General features: G+C 33.0%; 1 protein-coding gene across 2 annotated transcripts; it reads right to left on the reverse strand.

The window, feature by feature from the left end:
- Nucleotides 1–6,622: 6,622 nt before the first annotated feature.
- Nucleotides 6,623–17,494, reverse strand: LOC105176434 (uncharacterized). Of its 2 annotated transcripts, XM_020698670.2 has the most exons (15): nucleotides 17,085–17,223; nucleotides 16,079–16,107; nucleotides 15,809–15,885; nucleotides 14,806–14,964; nucleotides 13,471–13,690; nucleotides 12,052–12,138; nucleotides 11,817–11,956; nucleotides 11,361–11,441; nucleotides 10,899–10,963; nucleotides 10,377–10,552; nucleotides 9,251–9,381; nucleotides 9,076–9,163; nucleotides 8,383–8,596; nucleotides 8,140–8,240; nucleotides 6,623–7,469 (listed from the first exon to the last, which is right to left on the reverse strand). In XM_020698670.2, the coding sequence occupies exons 4-15, from the start codon at nucleotides 14,913–14,915 to the stop codon at nucleotides 6,972–6,974; spliced, it is 1,911 nt and encodes a 636-aa protein (XP_020554329.1). In that variant the 5' UTR covers nucleotides 14,916–14,964; nucleotides 15,809–15,885; nucleotides 16,079–16,107; nucleotides 17,085–17,223; the 3' UTR covers nucleotides 6,623–6,971. The 2 variants fall into 2 exon arrangements, with proteins under 2 accessions (XP_020554329.1, XP_011097533.1); XM_011099231.3 differs by lacking the exon at nucleotides 16,079–16,107 and having other exon boundaries at nucleotides 17,085–17,494.
- Between the last annotated feature and the right edge of the window lie 3,036 nt (nucleotides 17,495–20,530).

A 20,530-nucleotide genomic window follows, 5' to 3' on the forward strand; every position in this document is an offset into this window, starting at 1 on the left:
CCAACATCAATGATAATGGATGTATTTTTTCAAATTACAGAAGATTTATGTGTGATTACACCAAATTGCTATGCAATTATCTATTTTTTTTTTTCCAGTGGAAAATAGAAGTGGAGAAGAAAGAATGAAGGCGACTAGTTAGGCTGAATATGACGATAGTTTGTTGTGGGGCCGAGAGATTCCTTATAATGGGCCCGGCCCAGTTTAATATAGAAAAGTCGTTTTGTGGGCCCTTTTCCCCCAAGTTGTCTGGATAAGGGCCCAGTGATAGGAACACCGAACAGGGCCCTCTTCTTTTATTTTATGCGGATATATATATATAGAGAGAGAGACATTTCACTTATCACTTTTAAAAATAAAAAATTATATATTTAAAAAAAAATAAAATTATACTGAAATCCTCTTCGAATATTCACCATCTACACCTGACTCCCTTCTGTTAGTGTTTGAATGAAAAACACTGATGTCAATAAAAAAATACATGCATCCACCTCATCATCAACAACCCTAGTTCATAAAATTGGGCTTCAAAATCTCGTCTTAGAAGTTTTGAGTTCAAATTCAATATTCTCTGCTCTTTTAGGTCCATCCAAATAATTGACAGAGACAGAGAGAGAAAGAAAGAATTAAAAACCATTTAAATACAACATGCTCTTCTAAAATGCTATAATTACAAATACTTTCTTATTCATAAAATTATAAATACCCATCTGAAATTAATTATCGTCTAACAAATACCCCATGTTGTTAAACAGTCATTAATTTGAAGATATTTATAATTTTTCAAATAACGAAAAACTATTTGCAATTATGACAAATTTTGAGGGACCCTTTTGTAATTTACCTTATTTATTAATTGGTGTAGATATAAATGCTCTTAGAGTTTCCTTCAAAATATAATTAAAGAAGTGTATTTGGAGCTGGCCCACCTTTATGGTTAAGCCCAGCCCACCTCTGATGATCTGGCCCAATTACAGACCCTAGACTAGATATTGTTTTCCCCCTATAAGTTCCAAATTTAAGTATTAAAAGTATCTTATTTTTTGTTAGCATAATTTGACTTAATTTTGAATATTTTAGAAGGTGAGAATATAAATTTTACTCATTTTCTATCTATTTTTTATGCATAATTTCTTCAAATCGTGTATATATAATATTTATAATTTTTGATACCTTTTAATCTCTTTAAATAAAATATTATTTTTAGAAAAAATAAAATATCACTGATATCAAAATAATTAAAAAAATCCATCAATATTATGCAATTATATTTCAATATAAGAGTTGAATGATTTGAAATTCTTTAAAATTTACAGTTATAAAAAAATATTATCTAAAATTTGAAATTCATCGATCCAAGCATAAAATAATCTAAACCCTTTTCACATCTCACACAAGTTTGATAGAACTAAAATCTATCATCTCATACTTATAGATTTATGCAACCTTAATTTCAACGAGTATATGTGGCATATTCATATGTATGTGCATAATTAATTTAAAATTTTAAAAAATATTATTATTTTCAAATATATTAATTAGATTAATAAAATATTAAAAAGTACAAAAAATGAGAAAATAATTTTAAAAAATGAGAGAAGAAAGAGAGATGTGGAAGTTGAGAAAAAAAAGTAATTAAATATTAAAAAAATAAAAAGTGACATACCAAAATTAAGTGAGGGACCAAAAGGGTACTCTCATTTTATATACAGTATAGATTACTAAGCCAAGATCTGATCAACGTTGACTAACATGATAAATCTCCATTAATTAAGTAACATTTGATATAAAAAAAAATTGATTTATTTCTTATCTTAAGGATAAATTATATTGATATCTCCTTCAATTATTTTTCTTAAGGTACAAAATTAATAGAGTGGGTCCACACGGAGCAATTTAGTAGACCTAATTATACTGGTCCATGAGTAAGGTATTAAGCCCATAATTTTTATATTTATACTAACTTGGTAGGATACACAAATAGGTCTGATTCAGCATGCATGACTCAACAAAGTATGGATTCCACATCTACCGACTCTCTATCACATCATACTGAAAAATGTCCAACTAATTCTCTCTATTTTGTAGAAACCTACCTAGTAAGTAGCAGGTAACTAACTCTTCGAATTTGAGTTGACTGGATAAAACTTATTTTCACTCACATTTTGATATTTTATCACTTCACAACGGTTATTACACCATATTCTTACATTATTTTCAACTTTTCTTAATTCATCTTTTGGTAATTGATTAATAACTTAAGCATCTAAGTACTAACCCCCTATTTTTCGCAAGTTAGCCCTTCTTTGTTTTTAGATTTTTTTTTTAAAAAATTTTCGACCGTTGTGGTGTTGTTGAGCTCCTTTTGCATCATATATCAAATCCCCTGAGTTTAGGCTTAATTGTACGAACACCTTCTACGCTCTATAAAGTTGCAACTACACCTCTTGAAGAAGTGTTAGTATAATGCAGGTCGAGGAGATGTTTGTGTAAAATTTCACAATATGGACTGTCAAATAAAGAGGTGTACTTATAATTTTATCAAAATAAATAAATAAATAAATTATATTTATATGATTAGTACCAAACTTAAGGATTGTAAATATAACCCTTCATCGAAATGGGTCTGAATTTCTCGAAGGGATTGAAAAGTGATAGATAAGTACGAGAATGGGAAGCAGACAGAGGAGGATTCGTGGGGATACGTTTACGAACTTTCATGGGTATCAGCAGCTGCAATTGCTTGGTTTCTTGGGCTTCCACTTAGTATTTGTGCCTATTCATTTTTGGAAAAATCAAAATTTTAAATTAATTTTTAAAGAAAATAATTATAATTTCAAAGAATATAAAATGAACAATAATTATTACTTTTTTTTTGTTGAAAATAATGTTTAAAGCCTTTGGTACATTTTATATGCTTTGAATGTCAGAGTATCCCACCAATGAAGTTAGATGGCAGATTTTAAATCGTTAAATCATACATTATGATATCAATATTTTATTTTAACATATTAATATTTTTTGATTCTATGATGTTTTTCGTATATATTTGGATAATTATCGAGTACGTTCGCAAAAATTTGGAATAATTTGATTAAGGTGGTGTCGAGTTTGTGGAGATCTTCTCAATATCCGGGGATCAAAAACTCGAGTTTGGGTTGTTAGGGATGTATATTACTGAAAATCCTTTGATACTAAAGTTTGATCAGATAATTTAAGTAGTTCGAGAGAATTGTAAAGTATAGAGAATGTCACAAACTTTACAAACACAGTTAATATAAAATATCTATGTGATATATTGACACGCATTCCACATCAATTACAAATAAAAACTTGAGTGGTTTATAAATTTCAAAACTTTCTTTTTGTAAAAAAGCATTGTTAAGAGATTATATCATGAAACTCGTAAAATTATGAATTCAAATATATATATATATATATATATATATTATGTATTTTTGGTTCACTAACATATATAGGGGTGGTGGCCGTTCCAATCCAAGTTAACTCTGAATTTATAAAAGGACTGTAATTTTTGAAAAATGATAATTTTGATTCATAGAATCCTAATTTGGCCGAAATTTATCACATGGCCTGCAAGTGACACCCAAAATTTTGAACTTTTCGACCAAATTAGAGTTTTTTGGGGATGAATTTGTCATTTTTCATAAAGTACAATCTTCTATTGTAAATATCGAATTTGGCTTGAATTGAAACTTTCACCGTCCATACGTTAGTGGATGAAAATGCAATTTTTCCTCCATTAGAAAAAAAGAAAAAAAAAAATCCTCAGTCACATTACGGAGAAATAGTATTTTTTGTCTCATAACTTGGGGTATTTTCGTTTTTTGTCCTATTGGTTGTGGAATTCTCACTTTTGATCCTATAACTTTTATAAAGTAAAATTTTTGTCTCATGGCATCTTTCCATTAAATATTCAATGAAAAAGGGCAAGTGGTTATTTAAGTGCACGAGACCAAAAGTGATAATTTCATTACCAATAGAATTAAAATTATAAAGGCTGTGATAGCCAAGCGCTAAACACGTTGTATTTAAATCTAAGAGAAATGTGTTTTAGGACAAAAAATATAACTTTTCAGAGTTGTCGGACAAAAAATGAGATATAACCAATGTGATCAGAAGTAGAAAGGGTCTAAATTATGATTGGACAAGTGTTATTTTTGCATCAGATTATTGTTATACTAGTAGATATACATGATTAATCACTCTTAAACTCCGAATCCCTTGCGTCGTGAACTTCATCATTCTCACATTATAAATACGTAGACAACCCCATGCACCGACAGCCCCCACAAGCAACCTTCAAAAACCAGAAAGCCATAGATCTCTTCTCTCCAATCACAATCATGGTATACACATATATGGCGTGGTCCGAACCCGAATTCATGTGCAGGAAACACCCGAGCCAAAACCCACAACCCGGAGTCTGTCCCTCCTGTCTGAGAGAAAGACTCTCAAGAATCGCAGCATCTAATAATTCAAACATCAACACTACCATTCATCCCTCATCTTCTCCTTCATCCTCTTCCTCGCCTCTACTCATGTACGATCACTGCTACCCTTCGGCTTCTTCCTCTGCCCGCCGTCGAGGGCGGCATAATCGGGTGGGGTCGGATATCATGAGCTCGGCCGCGAGTGTGAACGACGGCAGTGGGTTGAAGAAGAGCAGATCGATTGCTTTTGCTTCCAGGACTGATGGTGTGAATGTTAGGAAGAAGAAACATGGGTTTTGGTCCAAACTGCTGCTACGTTCTCATAGTAAGAAACCCTAAGTTTTTTCTTTTTTTTTTTTTTTGGAGTTCGAATCAGAGTATTCGAACTGATCAAACGTTTGAATTCAGATTCAAATCACTAGAATGTCTTGTAGGGAGTTCAAATTAGAGTTGTGTAGGATCCAATATTAGGGTTTTCGAGGTGTATTTTGGGTGGGAAGAGTAGTTATTGAATTATACATATTAAAGTGAAATTTAATTTTATTTATGTGTCGTTATAATGATTTTTATAAATTTAAGGATAAATTACTATCATAACAACAAATACCTTCTTATTATTTGAAAAATTATAAATATTCTAACAAATATCTTTATAAATAAATTATATATTAACGAAGAATAATTGTAATGATGATAAATCTAAAAAAAATTCGTTCTAATTTGCCAGAAATTTGATATATTAACAACATTGTGTTCGATTTGTTAGAATTAATGATCGATTATCGGTGCATATATAATTACGATTTAGTGATATTGATGCAAATCAACGTTATCACAAAGGAATTTTTAGTAATTTAATTGTCCACACGTTGTCATTATGCATGAATTAGTTGCTGATAATGACCAACTTAAAACAAAATTCTTGTATTACTAAATTTAATTAATGTGACAACTTCACCAGAAAAAAATATGATTTTTTGATACGATTAATTATTATAATCGAAAGAAGAAAATTCTGGCAAATATATCAATCACGGCTTCACAATGGTCATTAGCCGTTGTTTTTACAAGTATGACCCAAATATTAGTCATAGCCAAAATCATGACAAATGTTTTGACTAAGACTAAAAATCATGGTAAAAATTTAAGTACAATATAGTTGCATGAGAATGTTAAATGACGCACAAAATTGAAAACTTGTATAATTATTTTTTTACTAACATTAGCATGTTTCCTTCAACCATAATGAAAGTGGGTCGATCAGGTATAAAAGATAAATTTTTGAAGGACGTGTAAGTGTAATTTTTAAACTTTTATCCTCTCTCTCTCTCTCTCTCTCTCTCTCTCTCTCTCTATATATATATATATATATATATATTTGCATTGAAAAGTAGTTACATGATTACACACTAAAAAAATAAATAATTTAATATCTATTATGATTTTTATTTATGGCTAAAATATCAATTATGATTTTTTTATAATTAATATTTTAACGTGGCTTGCAAAAATCATAATAAATAATCATCGCAGGACGTGATTGATTTGTATTCGTTATAACATCCTACTTTTGAGCATAATCTAAGACCTTAATTATTGGTTAGTACATGAGATTTTCAAAACTAATAAACTGTAAAATGTCTCATTTAGATCATCTCTTCTATTACAATATTTATGTGATTGGTCCGAATCATAAAATTTATTACTGAAGTGTTGGGCTATTCGGCAACACAAGAAATTAAATACTGAATGAACTTTGACAGCATGAGAAAATATCAAAATGCGGTGAGAATTGAGATCCCTTGTCGCTCTGATCTGATCATTTTAGTGCTTTTTCCAACTTATGAATATGAACTTGATTATTTAAAACGTTTTTACCTTTGGAGACATTTGTGTAATAAAAGGTTTTTACCCGTGCAACCAAAAATTACCCTCCCATTTCACTAAAATGTAAATGGTATTGTCATTTTATAAATAAAATGAAGAAATACCCAACTTTTTACCAAACATTCTTTCACATCAACTTTTCTCTGCAACTAATATTTACAAACACTCTCAATTTCAATTCTTAACCACTTTTACAGCTTCTAAGAATTCAGCACTCCTTTAGAAACACAAACAAGGCAAGAAAGAGTTATAAAGCATATATTGTCCATGCTAGTATAGTATTAAGGCCAGAAAATCTTAAGGCATTGACAGCCTGATATGATAAGACAGAAAAATCTATCATACAACAATTTGTTTTAGTGGAAGATGGTCTGTTTTTGTCGGATTTGGTACAATATTTCAAGAATGTTCATCCCTTGTTGGTGACCATTTCTTGTCCAATATCGACCCAACCCTCCTCCCTGATGTGATGCCCCATTTACATCAGAAAACTGGTCAAAAATGGGTTAAAAACCGGCTACCACCGTCTCCTTTAAAGTATCTGTACATTTTGTTGGCTTTGCTTGCATTTCGTATCTTTACAACAATGACAAGTATATCAATCAATCTACTCAAAGATGTTTGCCAATGTTACCTGCTCCGACCTGAAACTTTGATTTCAAGGTCGTCATCGTCGTCATCACTACTACCACGGCCATGATCATCCGCGGGTCTTTTCAATCTCTGAAATATCTCGTCTAGAGATTCAGAGGATGAAGCACGAGATAACCGTCTGGTTTCTTGAACTTGACGCAAAGGTATAAACTTCTTTGCATCGATGCTGGCTTTGAAAGTTTGAAAACCTTGTTTCATTGACGCCCATTTTGAAGCTAAACCAGATGGGACACCGCTGTTACTAGACTGGGAGTTGCTAGGATCAAGCAAAGAGACTTTAGCAGAGGATACACTCTCGACTGGCCTCGTATTGGTTGCCGGTTTACTTTGTTCTCTTATTGCAGCATATTTGCTGCTTATGGCTTCTTTGCTCCCCGAGTACCTTCCTCCATCGTCTTTTGTAGGCTTTGATGAACTTCCCTTCCTATCTTCCTTGCTCGAGTCAGATGGCATCTTCATTTCAACTGTATTACCCTGGAATATTGTCGTCATTTTCAGCAATCAGGATTATAACAAGAGATTATGCTGACTAACTAAAGTGTGTGGTGTAAAAGATGAATAGCTCTTGTATGAAGAGATTGATATCACCAACAGATACAAACTTTATTCACAGTCACTACAGCAAGCTTGTAAGAAGTAGCTAACAATTGCTAGACAATCCCTAAGGTTTTGATCATATTACTTTACAGAACCATCTGTCGTGACAATCACAACCACACCCCCACCCACCCCGCCCGCTCTAGTGGTATTCTCGTTACATTCTATCGGGACAATTTGATTACACCTTCTGTCCGAAATTTCAGCCTTGAGTTTGAGAATATCAGCTAAGAATACAGTACATTTTCTAAGTAAGCCCAGATCATATAATGGAGGTGGCATGGCAGGGTTGCGGAAATGGGGTTGGATGAGGAAAGGAAGGTCTAAATTTTTCCAGTCAACAGACTCAAAACTGAAATAGGGGTTTCAGGGTAATGTTCCCTAGTACATAGGATTCCTGGATACAAGCAAAACCTCATGGATACCTATGTAATCATCCCAAACACATAAACATGTGAGCATCCATGATATTTTTGCTCACATTGATAATCCAACTCAACTATAATAATAATAAAAAAGATGCATCATTAGGGATAAGAAAGCGTACATCTGTACTGTTTCCGGATTCTATATCCATGCCATTGAAATTTCTAGCCAATGGAATAACATGTTCACCAACTTTTCTTCCTTGTTCAAGCCAGGTTCTTTCTGTGAAGGTAAACATAAGTTAGACAAGAAAATAACACCCCTCTTGCCAATTATCACATGAAGCTGGAGTCAAGTATACTAGTTATATGATCGGAGCATCAGTCAACAAGAAGCATATTAAGGACCAATGCAGAATCATTACCTTTCTGCAGTATAAGCAGTCCAGATGGATCGAACCCATCCACATCATCTGCTTCCTTCTGAAGCCTAAATATCTTCCAGTTTCCAAAGAAACTAATGATCCTATCAAAGAAGTTGCATGCCACTAGGATAGTGTAGACAACCATGATAAGGGGATAAATTTTGTTAAATTCATTCCCAAAGAAGGGTACAGCATCATCAATCTTTCCCATGCGCTGCAACCATATTTCATCCAAATCAAACATGGTGTAAGTGAAACTTCTAACCAACCAACATTGTGCAGGAAGCAAATTAAATTGCTAATAGAAAAGGTTAAATAACAAACAATGGAACTACAAGCAAGCAAGAAAGTACCCAAAAAAAAAAAGGCTAAAATACTAGAAAATACGTTGAAACATCTACTGATACAACAATGCAAGTATTCACGCACACAAAGACAGATGTTTGTAACAAATTATGAATTTGTTATAACATTATAAGATAAACAAGCAGCAAGCATCCTGAGAGCCGAGAGTTATCATAAGATATGCTCAAGTGCATAAAACTTTCAAGTTCTCAGACTAGCAATATAATGAAATGCAGATTATAAGGTATGCAAGAAGCAAAATAAAGAACAATATCAAAACTGTAACTTGTATGAAAGTGCAAGTGATAACCAACAATTTTATAGGAATAGGGGAAATAGCAAGGTCACCTTCTCAAAAATAGTTTCCTTGCCCCCACCAAGACTAATGAGATTAAGAAAATTATACGAAATTGGAGGCGCATAACGAGCAACCATCCTGACAGGCAGATTAAGAAAGATCTTGTTAACTACATGTAGTACTAAAAAGACTTCCAAATTAAGCAGTCTAAAATAACTAACTTACGAGCATATCATTAGCAAGCTGACAGCACTTGTCTGTCCAGGTGTGAATGAATAAAACATCAGCCTTCCAACTTTGAACAGAGAGTAATATGTGCAAATACACATGAACATCAGAGGAACAAACGCAAAGACCTGGCACCATAAGCAAAGAAGTGATTATATTTATGCACAAACAACATGTGAGTCATCATACATGAACCATGCTCTAATAATCATAGAGAATGACAGATCAAGCAACTAAATAGGAGGAAAAGAGACACTGTTATGGTGAAATTGTGGCCCGAAATTGTAGTCTTAGCATAAAGGAAAACAAAGAAGACAGCAGCAAGAGTATTGCTTCATATCAGACTTCACAAAACTATCCAACTTCAAACAAAATTATGGGTCACGAGGCATAATTATGGATTAATGAATGATATAATAAAGAGTTTTTCGGAACAAAAGGCATGGAACATGGCACATATAAAATTTGATAAAAAGGCCACATACAGCACAAGATGGAACTGGAGAACCTTTGTCCATTGATAGAATGGGTTGATTCTGATTCTGACAAGCTAAAACAGTTTGCTTAAGCTGGTGCTTTTGCTCCCCAAGAACTACGAAAATTAAGAGTTCCTCCAAGGAACAGTCTCTTTATGAAGTTGAAGAACTAAACTCATTTCATTCACTTATTTACTTTGTTGGATTCTGACTTCGGCAAATCTATTAGTTATTATCTCCTGTCCACTTCGGCTTCACATGCAATGATGATTCCCTCAACTGGTCCCACATCACATAAAATCATTAATTAGTGGCTTCATACAAGCATTTGCAATACCTTTTGCACTTGAGACAGACATCTCATGCATTTCTTTGCATACGATGATAAAGCAAACAGTTAATTTGCCAATAGACTTTCTTATAAACTGGATGAGAGGAAATTGAATGTGGAAATAGTCCTAGATATAATTCTGACATTACAAGTTTAGAGGTTCACAATCAGTACAATCTTGACACCACACCATATCCAATGGAGAATTAATTAAGCTGGTGTATCATTACTAATGATGTTTGAACCATTTTCTAACCAAAAAAAAAGAGTGTGCAAACGTTAAGAGAACCTTGGCATAGTAGCACGAACTGTTTACCTGCACCAGAACCTCTTCATGTCCTACAGATTTTACGAGGATGGAAAATAATGATAAATCAACTCCACTAGTTAGCAAAGTAGCCTCAGCCAGGAGTATAGCGGCTGACATGCAACCAAGAACAACAGCAAAGATTTTTTCCACTTGCTTCTGCAATATACAGCGCCATAATAATTCTGGGAAGCCAAAGAAAAAAACAATGTCAAAGCCTATATTTCTGAAGACTGGCTGTAGATAGAGGCATGGTTGTGCACAAAAATGTAATGTGTAGCAGAAGTATGTGAGACAACAAGATTGATGAAATTCGACATAGAAAGGAAACAACATATTTGCCAAGCAGGTTTAACCTAAACAGTACTGTTAAATAAGATACACATTGAACCATCAATTAGAAAAGAAGAAGAAGCAACATTACATCTCATGCAATAAAGTTCGGGGTGATTAGTAAAATCAAGGTTAAATTTGCATTCTTGAATAATTCATTCCATTCTCCTTTGCTTGTGAAAATCTGTTTTATTTTACCTGCCATGTCGAGAAAGGGCCCCAATGTACCAGTCCGTTCAGGTCTAAAGCTTGAGACAAACTTCCTGTGACATAATATAGCAGTTCAAAGTTCATAAGCAGACCAGGAAGCCAGAGCATAAATTACCACACTACGAGTATAAAGCAAAGCACAAGATCAGACTTGAGCTACAGCAAGAAACAAAGAGTTTGAATGTGGAGCAACTTAATTGCCACCTTGAAACAACTGTCTAGCTATGCTATTTATTTTCAAGCAGGAGCACCCAAACTTCAAATATTCATAGCATCAGCCGAACTCTTCAGATGGAAACATTAATTAAAAAAAAAAAAAACAACAACAACAACAACATGTTATGCCCCACGAGATATTCATGCAAAGTTTGACAACAGTCAGGTTACCAGTAATACAGTTGTTATATAGTTTGGATGCTAGTCTAACAGTACAAAGGGGAATGTGCAAACCATCCAGTCATAGTGCGCCTTTCATAATTCCTTATTGTATCTTCCAACTCAAGAGCCTCTGTGACATAAGTCAGGTACTCACTGCAAAACAAGCAACATAAAAGACCCAGAAAAAGTCAGCAAAGTTAAATTTCAACACCAAGCTGCAAAGGATATAAACCAGATTTGTATGGACAAGTGTCATTATATTGATCATATTGGATGAGAGGTTGATATAGGTCCAGAACAGCCATATAAAATAGATGGGACAAAAACAAAATATGACAATTAAACTGGATGACAAGATTATAAGCAACAACATTGACAAATTAGAACAGATTACTAACATTTGCACCAGCAAAAGTCCATGCTGGTATATAAAATGGAAAACAACTAATTGAAGCACATAGTCACAAATGCTTAGCAGCATAAACATGTAGAACAAAATTCTGCATTTGCCGGCAGAAATAGCAACACCTTTTGCATCGATAATACTCTTCTCGGGCCCGCCTAAGATGGCGCCTTAGTGTTGCCATTGATTTCTCATCTGTATCGTAGTCCATGTCGTTTTCTCCCAAGCGACCCCCTTGTGGCTTGAAGGAAGGATCTTCTTTGAACTGGAGATAGAAAATCAAATTAAAATTCCTATAATACATAACCACATGACATGAAATAACATCCCTAAGTGATGTTGTACGAGAAAAAGAAGTACCATTTGCACTAACATATTGTCAATGACATCCATATAAGGTCTCAATGGATCGCGCTTGGACATCTGTTTTGATGTAGCCTGAGCAACCTAATAATTCCAATTGAAAAACAAAAGATAAAAAAGAAAAGAGAAGATTAGAAGGATAACAAAACAACCATAAGGGTAAAACATACACAACATCGCAACTACATAGGTGTTCCTAAAACAGGAAGGACAATGTTTGTCATGCATGGTATATCAAACACATGAAATATTAAGTTTCCCCTAGTTGTCTTAAATGGCCAAGAAAATTTAACCCATTGGGAGGGTTGTTGTGGGGCCATCGCCTTGTATATATGCATGTATGTACGTGCATACATATAGATATTGTACATATACTATATATGGTAATTGGTATGTATGTGTATACACAGAGATGCCGTATATATGTATGCATGTATCTATGCAATACATATATGTAAAATCTCATATATAGAGAAAATAAAAAAGAACATAATATGTTCCATCATTTTGTTCTTCAAAATCGTGTAAAATAAATCTAACCCTTCCTATCACATACCTCAAAACTAAATGTTGACATAAATGGTAAATGCTCATCAACAATGAGATAAGTTATCTGAATATCCATGGAATTTTGTTAAAGCTATGGTTAGTGGTTCTTACAGTTGTGAAGAACACACACACACACATATATACTAACATGCAGCTAGTGGAACTTCTGTTTGCATTCCGTAGTTAACCACATGGAGGTTCATTGTCTGAGTCTACTCTTTTTATCTATTGATTTTCGTTTTCCACTATCATTGTCACATCAAATAAAATTTTGGAACGTTCGTTCAAGTATATTTCCACCTTATTTCAAAATACCTAGGATTGCTCAAATAATTAGACCACAATCATCTCAAAACACTAAAAATAAATTATGGCAGTTCCCTATGTTGGCTGTCCCACCCAAAATCTGGGTCCACCAGTGGGCCTTGGGTATAAAATAGAGAGTCTTCAACTGGTATTTTAGTATTATTTTTGTAGTTCTGATGTTTGACACATACACAACCGTAGAAAAACAAGAAAAAGGGACAGTATAATGCATACAAGATAATGTTTACCAATGGCCTAAATGAATTGGAAGGTGTATCAAATAAGCATATGAGAAAAAATAGAAGTATGAAAGCATGGTTCCTGGTACAAATGCATTTGAACAGAAGATCTCATATAAATATTTTGTTTACTGAAAACTAATTGAAGAAAAAGCATATGGTTTGGATGTTGAGGCAATTCTATCAATTGACTACATTTAATTTGAATATGAGTTTGAAGCACTGAGTGTTGTTATGGACAAGTGCACAAGGAAATATAAATGTTCCTGCAGCAAGAAAAAAGTTTAGATCATTTTTAGCGCCAGTCTTCAGAAATACTAACCACAATTGCATTTGATAACTCTTTGTGAGCATCATCAAGTTTCAGAGCTATTTTGGCTATCTTGTGTGAGAGAACCTTGTGACGATTGGTCCAGTCAGCATTTCTCCAAATACTTTTTGGAATCTCACTCAAACCAAAACCAAGAAGAAATGCACCAGTCACAAGTCCAAATGTATTTGAGCAAGCCATTGCCCAACCCGATACACCTCTACCACCAATCCTGCCAGTGAAGAAATCAGGGGGAAATAGATACCGCCAAGTCATGTTCAGGAATCAGTAAAGATAATGCCTTGTTTTGTTTCATTTTCAGTTTCAGGTTTCAGTTTACAGACAATGTTTGTTTATACGTACTTTCACTAGAAAAGTTTTACTATCATTCGTCTCAATCATTACATATTTATATATTTACATACAAATAAAAAAAATTCAAACATTAATTTTATAAAAACTAATAATATATATTTTTCATAATACTTCAATATGAACCACTAACAATTATAAATCAATAGAAAACATAACTATCAATCTCAAATAAATAAAAAAAATGTATTCAATTGACACCACTAACAATAAAAAATAAAACTATCAGTTTCATCAATTAAAAAAAAGTATATTGATCTGATACCACTAACAACATCAAACACATTATCATCAACTAATCCAAACATACGCTCACTTTCATACGAAAACCCATATGGAGTTGGAAACACACATTTCCCACTGAAAACTGAAAATTGGAAATGGAAACAAAACCAAACTCTCCGGCCATCATGCTAATAGTGATCCGCGACCGGGCAGTTATAAACTTTTCCAATAAAAGTAGGTCATTGCTGGAAAAGATGCCAGACTAAATACCCAAACAACACAATCAGATATCACAAAAGAAACGCACAAATTACAAGATATACACAGACGAGAAGACACCAGATTCCTATATATTAAGATTGTTCCCAAAAACCAAAAAAGCAAAAAGATATAGGTAAAAACTAGAGAGCCACCCAGACTCCAGTCTAATCATGCAACCGTTGACCAAGAATTTCAATTCAACTTAACAAGTAAGATTAATCAACTGCAAAATTTGTCGAAACAAAACAGGCAGCTTCGATGCTTAAGCAAACTACTTCTCAATCTAGTTGAGTTGCAACCACATATATGTGAGTCTGACCGACCAAAATGATATGCCAAAGATAGAGAGAAACCACTTCAACATCAGGAATATTCAGACAATTGTGCAAGAAAGATAATTAGATCTAAAACATTGTGAAACTGTCCAAAAGCCTAATAAGGTAAGTTTTAGAATCAAAAGAAACTGGTACCAAAGATCAAGAAACGAACCAATTTTTGTGCAAAGTGATGAGGAGAATAAGTCCGAACAGACCAATGGACCCCACAATTGAATAGAAGATTAAGTTTACATGTATGCTAGTCTTCAACTTTTCCGTCATAGTAAAGTCCCCAGCATCTTCATAACCCTGTAGGAGGGGCACGGCAAGCCTGCTCGGAGGAACATGGACTAATTATATCAAAATAATGACATTTCCGTCAAAAAGTATTTATTGAGTAACATGCACATAGTAAAAAGCAAAGAACCCCCCAAAAAGATGGATTTGTGTGATGCTACACAGCTCCTATAAGACCCTTCTCACATCCCCCCCCCCCGGGCAAGTAATAGCAATCCGTGACAATCCAAAGAAGTTCGAAATATTCAAATTATTTAGTTGAGCAAAAAGGCTATACATGTTTACTCTCAACAAGACACATGATTAGATGTCAGTAATCTAGAAGAAATAAAGCATTTGACAACAACAAAACATGTCTACAAACAAGATATGTCTCCGACCATAATGTTCTTTAGAAGGAAAGAGATGCCTCATATGAAACCACATGCTCTCCTTGATCATATTTTTCCAAACTATTAACTAAGCAACCAGGGATATACAACTCCATTCCTCCAAATGAAAATAAAGAACTAGAGTTTTACTCTTAAGTATTGTGTATGATGAAAACACTAGATAAACATGCAGTCATTAACACATGACTCCATGGAACCCAAACTAAATTGAAATCAAAATTTTCTGGAACTGGAATAAAGAAAATGTCCCATGTCTGACAGAGCAGTAACTGTTTCATAAGCTCATGATTACTTATTTATAAAATTGATGACAGTCAGTCCCAGACGAAATGAAAATAAATATAACCATGAAGAGATTCTATAATCAGCAAAATTCAAAGAAGTTGCAAAAGGAGACAGAATCAGTAGAAGGGATCCCAGAAAATATGCAACTTATCTTTGAACTATATGTAAAATAGGATTAAAAACAAGTTTCAAAAGTCATACCATGTGAGCAGAAACGTACTCCAATATGACCAATTCCAAAAGAATGAGATGCCTCCATTTTCAATACCAATTATAGTCTGCAGGACAAGAGAGAGAATAAGGTCCACCAAAGTGCTTCTACCTAATGAAATAATCAGATAACTCCCCATGTTGAGATTGAAATAATTGTATAGCAACTGTGTCGACGCCTTTAATGATAAGGAAGATTGAGAAAGGAACGATGAGGCTCATGTGAACAATCACTCGGTCCTAAAAGCAGGCTGAACTTACACATATACTCTCACCAGGTTCATCTGAAACTGTTCAATTAAAGTTGTGTTCAAGATCAGATTGTCAACAAGACCAGCATGAACCGATCCAAGCATAAATGTTCAAAACCACGGGTGATGATGCTAAAGGTATTTAATGTCATGCAGATAATAAACCTGCTACCAAGCTCCTCTCATATCAGGCTAGATAAAACTCCCTAAAAGGCGTCCATAGCTATTGCTAATACAGCAAGAACAAAAAGAGAAAACTTAAAAATAAAGACTAAAACAAACAGAAATTAGACAAGTTAATGTTTCTCAGCCCCAGTTTCTCAAGCACCACCAGTCACGGACAAAGGAAAGAAAAAGTTAAAGCAACTGTTGAAACACAATAAAATTTGAATCCAAATTCCCACTAACATCATAGAAAGTCAGTGCTAATTAACGTATCTGAGTATCATGGGTTTCCCACACCATGGCACAAATCCTCTCTATTTTACTGGACAGCAAAAAGTGAATGCTAATTTGAGTCACTCCCAATTTTTAACAGGTTCAAACACTAGATCTTGATATATATATATAGTTCCTCATGTTGGTAAGAAAAAATTGGAGAAGGCATAAACCATATTACATTGTTAAGATTTCAAGTTAACCGAATTCTTCTCTTTGCAAACCATCATTCCGACTGACTAACTAGTCCACACCTAAACTCATAATTCCCTCTCTTATTTCATCATAGCTAAAATATTCAAGCCCATGATAAAGACGAAACAACTCATTCTCAAAAAGTCCTTTCTATTAGACTACCAGCTACACCAGCTTATAATAGTCCAACCAAAAATAATACAGAAAACAAAAAGGCCAAGCAAAATGAATCCAAATATAGATCACATCAAAATCATAACAGTAAATTTAGCTGATAACAATGCAACCTTACTGAAATTCTAACCAATTCGACACATGCATTAACAATTCCACAACTTCCGCAGCTAAATCATGAAAACCCAGGAAAATGAAGTACAACTTACCGTCCAAATATCCGCCGGGACGAGAATGATGATCGAAATCGAGCAAAACCAAGTGTACCCCACCGTAAAAAACACGTAACGCGGCACGTCTGGTCCGGCGAAGTATTTAAGAGTGAAGATCACCATACCTAGGGTTAATGGCAACGAGATCAAATAAAATACCCACATCTTTTCAATTCCTTTCCTTTAAAAAATTCCTCCGAAGAATTCCAAAAATCAATCGGAAATCAAAAACACAAAATTGAGGGATTTCTTATTGTTTCCGTGAGATTTTCTCGGAAGGTTGGATTGAAATTGAAGAAACCGCACTGAATTCCCCTGTGCTAAAATGGGATGGAAGAAGGTGCACTCAACTCAAACTTTAAATGTATAATTGTAATTGCAATTTTATGGGCTTGTTGGGCTCTTTGCTTTCATTATAATAATATACTTTTCAAAGACTTAGAATAGTTGCTGTGTATAGGGGTTTCAGTAACTTAGAATACTTTATATTGATTTAAGACCGTGTTTGGGTTAGGTTTATTTTGAAAAAAAATTGTAATCATATATATATTTCATAAAATATTATTAAATCATGAAATATTTATTATAAAATTTATAAGATATTTTTAAAAAATTATAAATTCACATAAACACCCTTTTAATTATTTCAATTTATCAAAAATAATAATAATAATGGTAATATATGTGTATTTTATTTATATCAATTCCATTCTAAGACGTTTATGTGTTTAAAAAAATATATTTTATTTTATTTTGATTTCTACATTCTTGATTTCGCGTATGATTTATTTATTTTTTATTTAAATTTCAAATAAGAAAGTATTTAAAAATTAAAACAGCAAAAAATGGAGAAAAATTCGAGTAAGGGGAAAGAGATGGTCATGCGAATAATAATTAATACATCTTAAAATAAACTCTCGATTTAGATTATGCATTTTTTTTAGTCTTAATTTAAGAAAAACGGATAAATTACATTTTGTCATTAGAGTTATACTCATTTTTACACTTTGTCATCTATTTTGTTTTTTTTTTTATCAACTTGTCATCTCAACTATATGAAATTTGCACTTTGCCACATATGATGTTTTTTCACTGATTTTTTTTGTCAGAAAAATATCACATGTTGTGTATATGTGAAAAATATTACATCACATAACTCTTAAATATCACACTGCATGTGATTTTTTTTGCAAAAAACTTGGTGGAAAAATCATTATAAATGGCAAAACGCAAAATTCAGTAAAGTTGATATGATAAGTTGACTAAAAAAAAAAAGTTTAGATTTCAAACTATAAAAACATTTATAGTTCGAATGGCAAAAAATATAATTAACTAAAAAAAATATAAAAAAAAAAATCCAGACAAGGAAAAATCATGCAGTGGTGGAACTTGGAATTGGTAAAAGCTTTGGAAGATTAATGTAAAATGTTGGGATTTTTTTTTTAATTCATTAAAGAGATAATGTGATGCAATGAGAGGCATTAATTATATGAATCTGTTGTTAATTAATAGATAATGACTTTTGATGTATGTGATGGGCTACATCTACATCTACATCTAAATCAAAATATTACCAATATCAATTGTTTGGAAATTTGTGGACATTAAAATTGTTGACTTTATGCAGTTTTTCAGCCTTCTCAATTTTCACATGATGAAATAAGAAAAAAGGACAAATTGCACTTTATCCCATTAAAACAAATGATATTTTTCCAGTGATTTTCATGAAAAATTAACCAACATATCAATTTGATGCCATCATTTTTGTATGACCCATAAAATTTAAATAGCCCAATAAATGACATATATATATATATATATAGTATTAAAAAAGTCGAGAATGAATAAGTACAATGGCAAAGGATGTAAGTTTAGGAAAGTAGCATCGGAGCAGCCAGAATGCTTTTTTCTCCTGGACAATATAAGTTGAGCAACTGCTCACTTTTTCATATATTTGAGTTACAAGACTCTTTCCTTTCAGGACAACAGTTATAACATACAAAGCTTGTCAATCGATACAAGGTAAAGCTAAAACCAAATATGATTTTATCGCAATTCAAATGTAAATCTTGCAACAACATCATATCATCCCATTCGCCGAAGAAAGTAGTGGAGAAAGCCTAACCAAAAGAAATTCATTAAAGAGTTGGGTCCAGGCCGAACCTAAAATATTGAGTCAAACCCATCTTAATAGACCTATCGGGTTTCGAACTAGATCTAATTAACTTCAATAAATATTGAGTAATAACAGGATATGAACTTTGAGTATTATTTACTCATTGGCAAGCCTAATAAAATTATATCACGATATGTTAAAATGCCACCATGGAACAATCACATGAAGTCAATAAGACCATAACAGACACATGACCAAAGTTTGGCAGCTCTATCTCAGGAGCTTGTTGGACCATGTAATAGAAGCAGATGAAAGCTCAGGATCTAGCATATTACTGCCACCAACTCTCTTGGATTTGGGAATGAGGATTTGCTTGAGTCCGGAGAACCTGTCCAACATGACACCTATTTTTAAATATAATGAGTCTGAGTTTTCTAACCACCCTTATAATTTCTTCCTAATTTATATACTGATTTAGGTATTAGAGTGTTGATATTTGTCTTTCAGATTTCTCTTTTTTTGCAAGCAAATTTATAATTCATAATGTAATGATATTTTTATGGAAGACTAACACAAAAGCTTGGCCTTTTCCAAAACGAAATACTCCATCTATTATAATTTAAATTTCGTACGAAGGATTTCGATGGGACAAACTTAAGAGATGGGGGACAGGTAAAGTGCATTTGAAAAATAAGGGACTGAAGAGGAATGAAAATTCGAGACGATGATCTAATAGAGAGATTTGGCCTTAATTTTTTTATTTTTCTTTAAAATTATATAAAAAATTAAATTATTACTTATATATACCAAACAAGTTATTATTATCATGAAAAATGCAATATATACTGTTAAATATATGCATAAAATGAATAAAAATTCTAAATAAATTAAGATATTATTTAAGACGAATTTGGGCAAGTCACAACCAAGACATCCATCGAGTCTATAAAATAAAACTTCATATACGAAGCAGTCCCACTCTACCCATCCTATTTGACATCCCTAAGCAGAACAAGTAACCCAGCTTCATATACAATTCTTGATAAGATAACGTCCCAATCTGCAAACAAATTTCATAGACTCAGGAAAAACAATAATTACAAAAGAGCCCTAAACAAACATGGTATTGTAGAAAGACCCCCCAGAAGAGATTACCAAAAATCTCAAATCGTATCACATACTAAAATAAAAACACAAATTGCCCTCTCGATCCGTGTTATACTTTCAACTTCACATCTCAGCCGTTCATTTAACTGGAGAAAACACAATTTACCCTATTCAACACCGTCAATTCCCGTAATCAAGAAAACACACGGATGTAATTTCT

This window comes from Sesamum indicum, linkage group LG13 (genome assembly GCF_026168435.1).
Source record: "Sesamum indicum cultivar Baizhima isolate 11 linkage group LG13, ASM2616843v1, whole genome shotgun sequence".
Taxonomy (NCBI): domain Eukaryota; kingdom Viridiplantae; phylum Streptophyta; class Magnoliopsida; order Lamiales; family Pedaliaceae; genus Sesamum; species Sesamum indicum.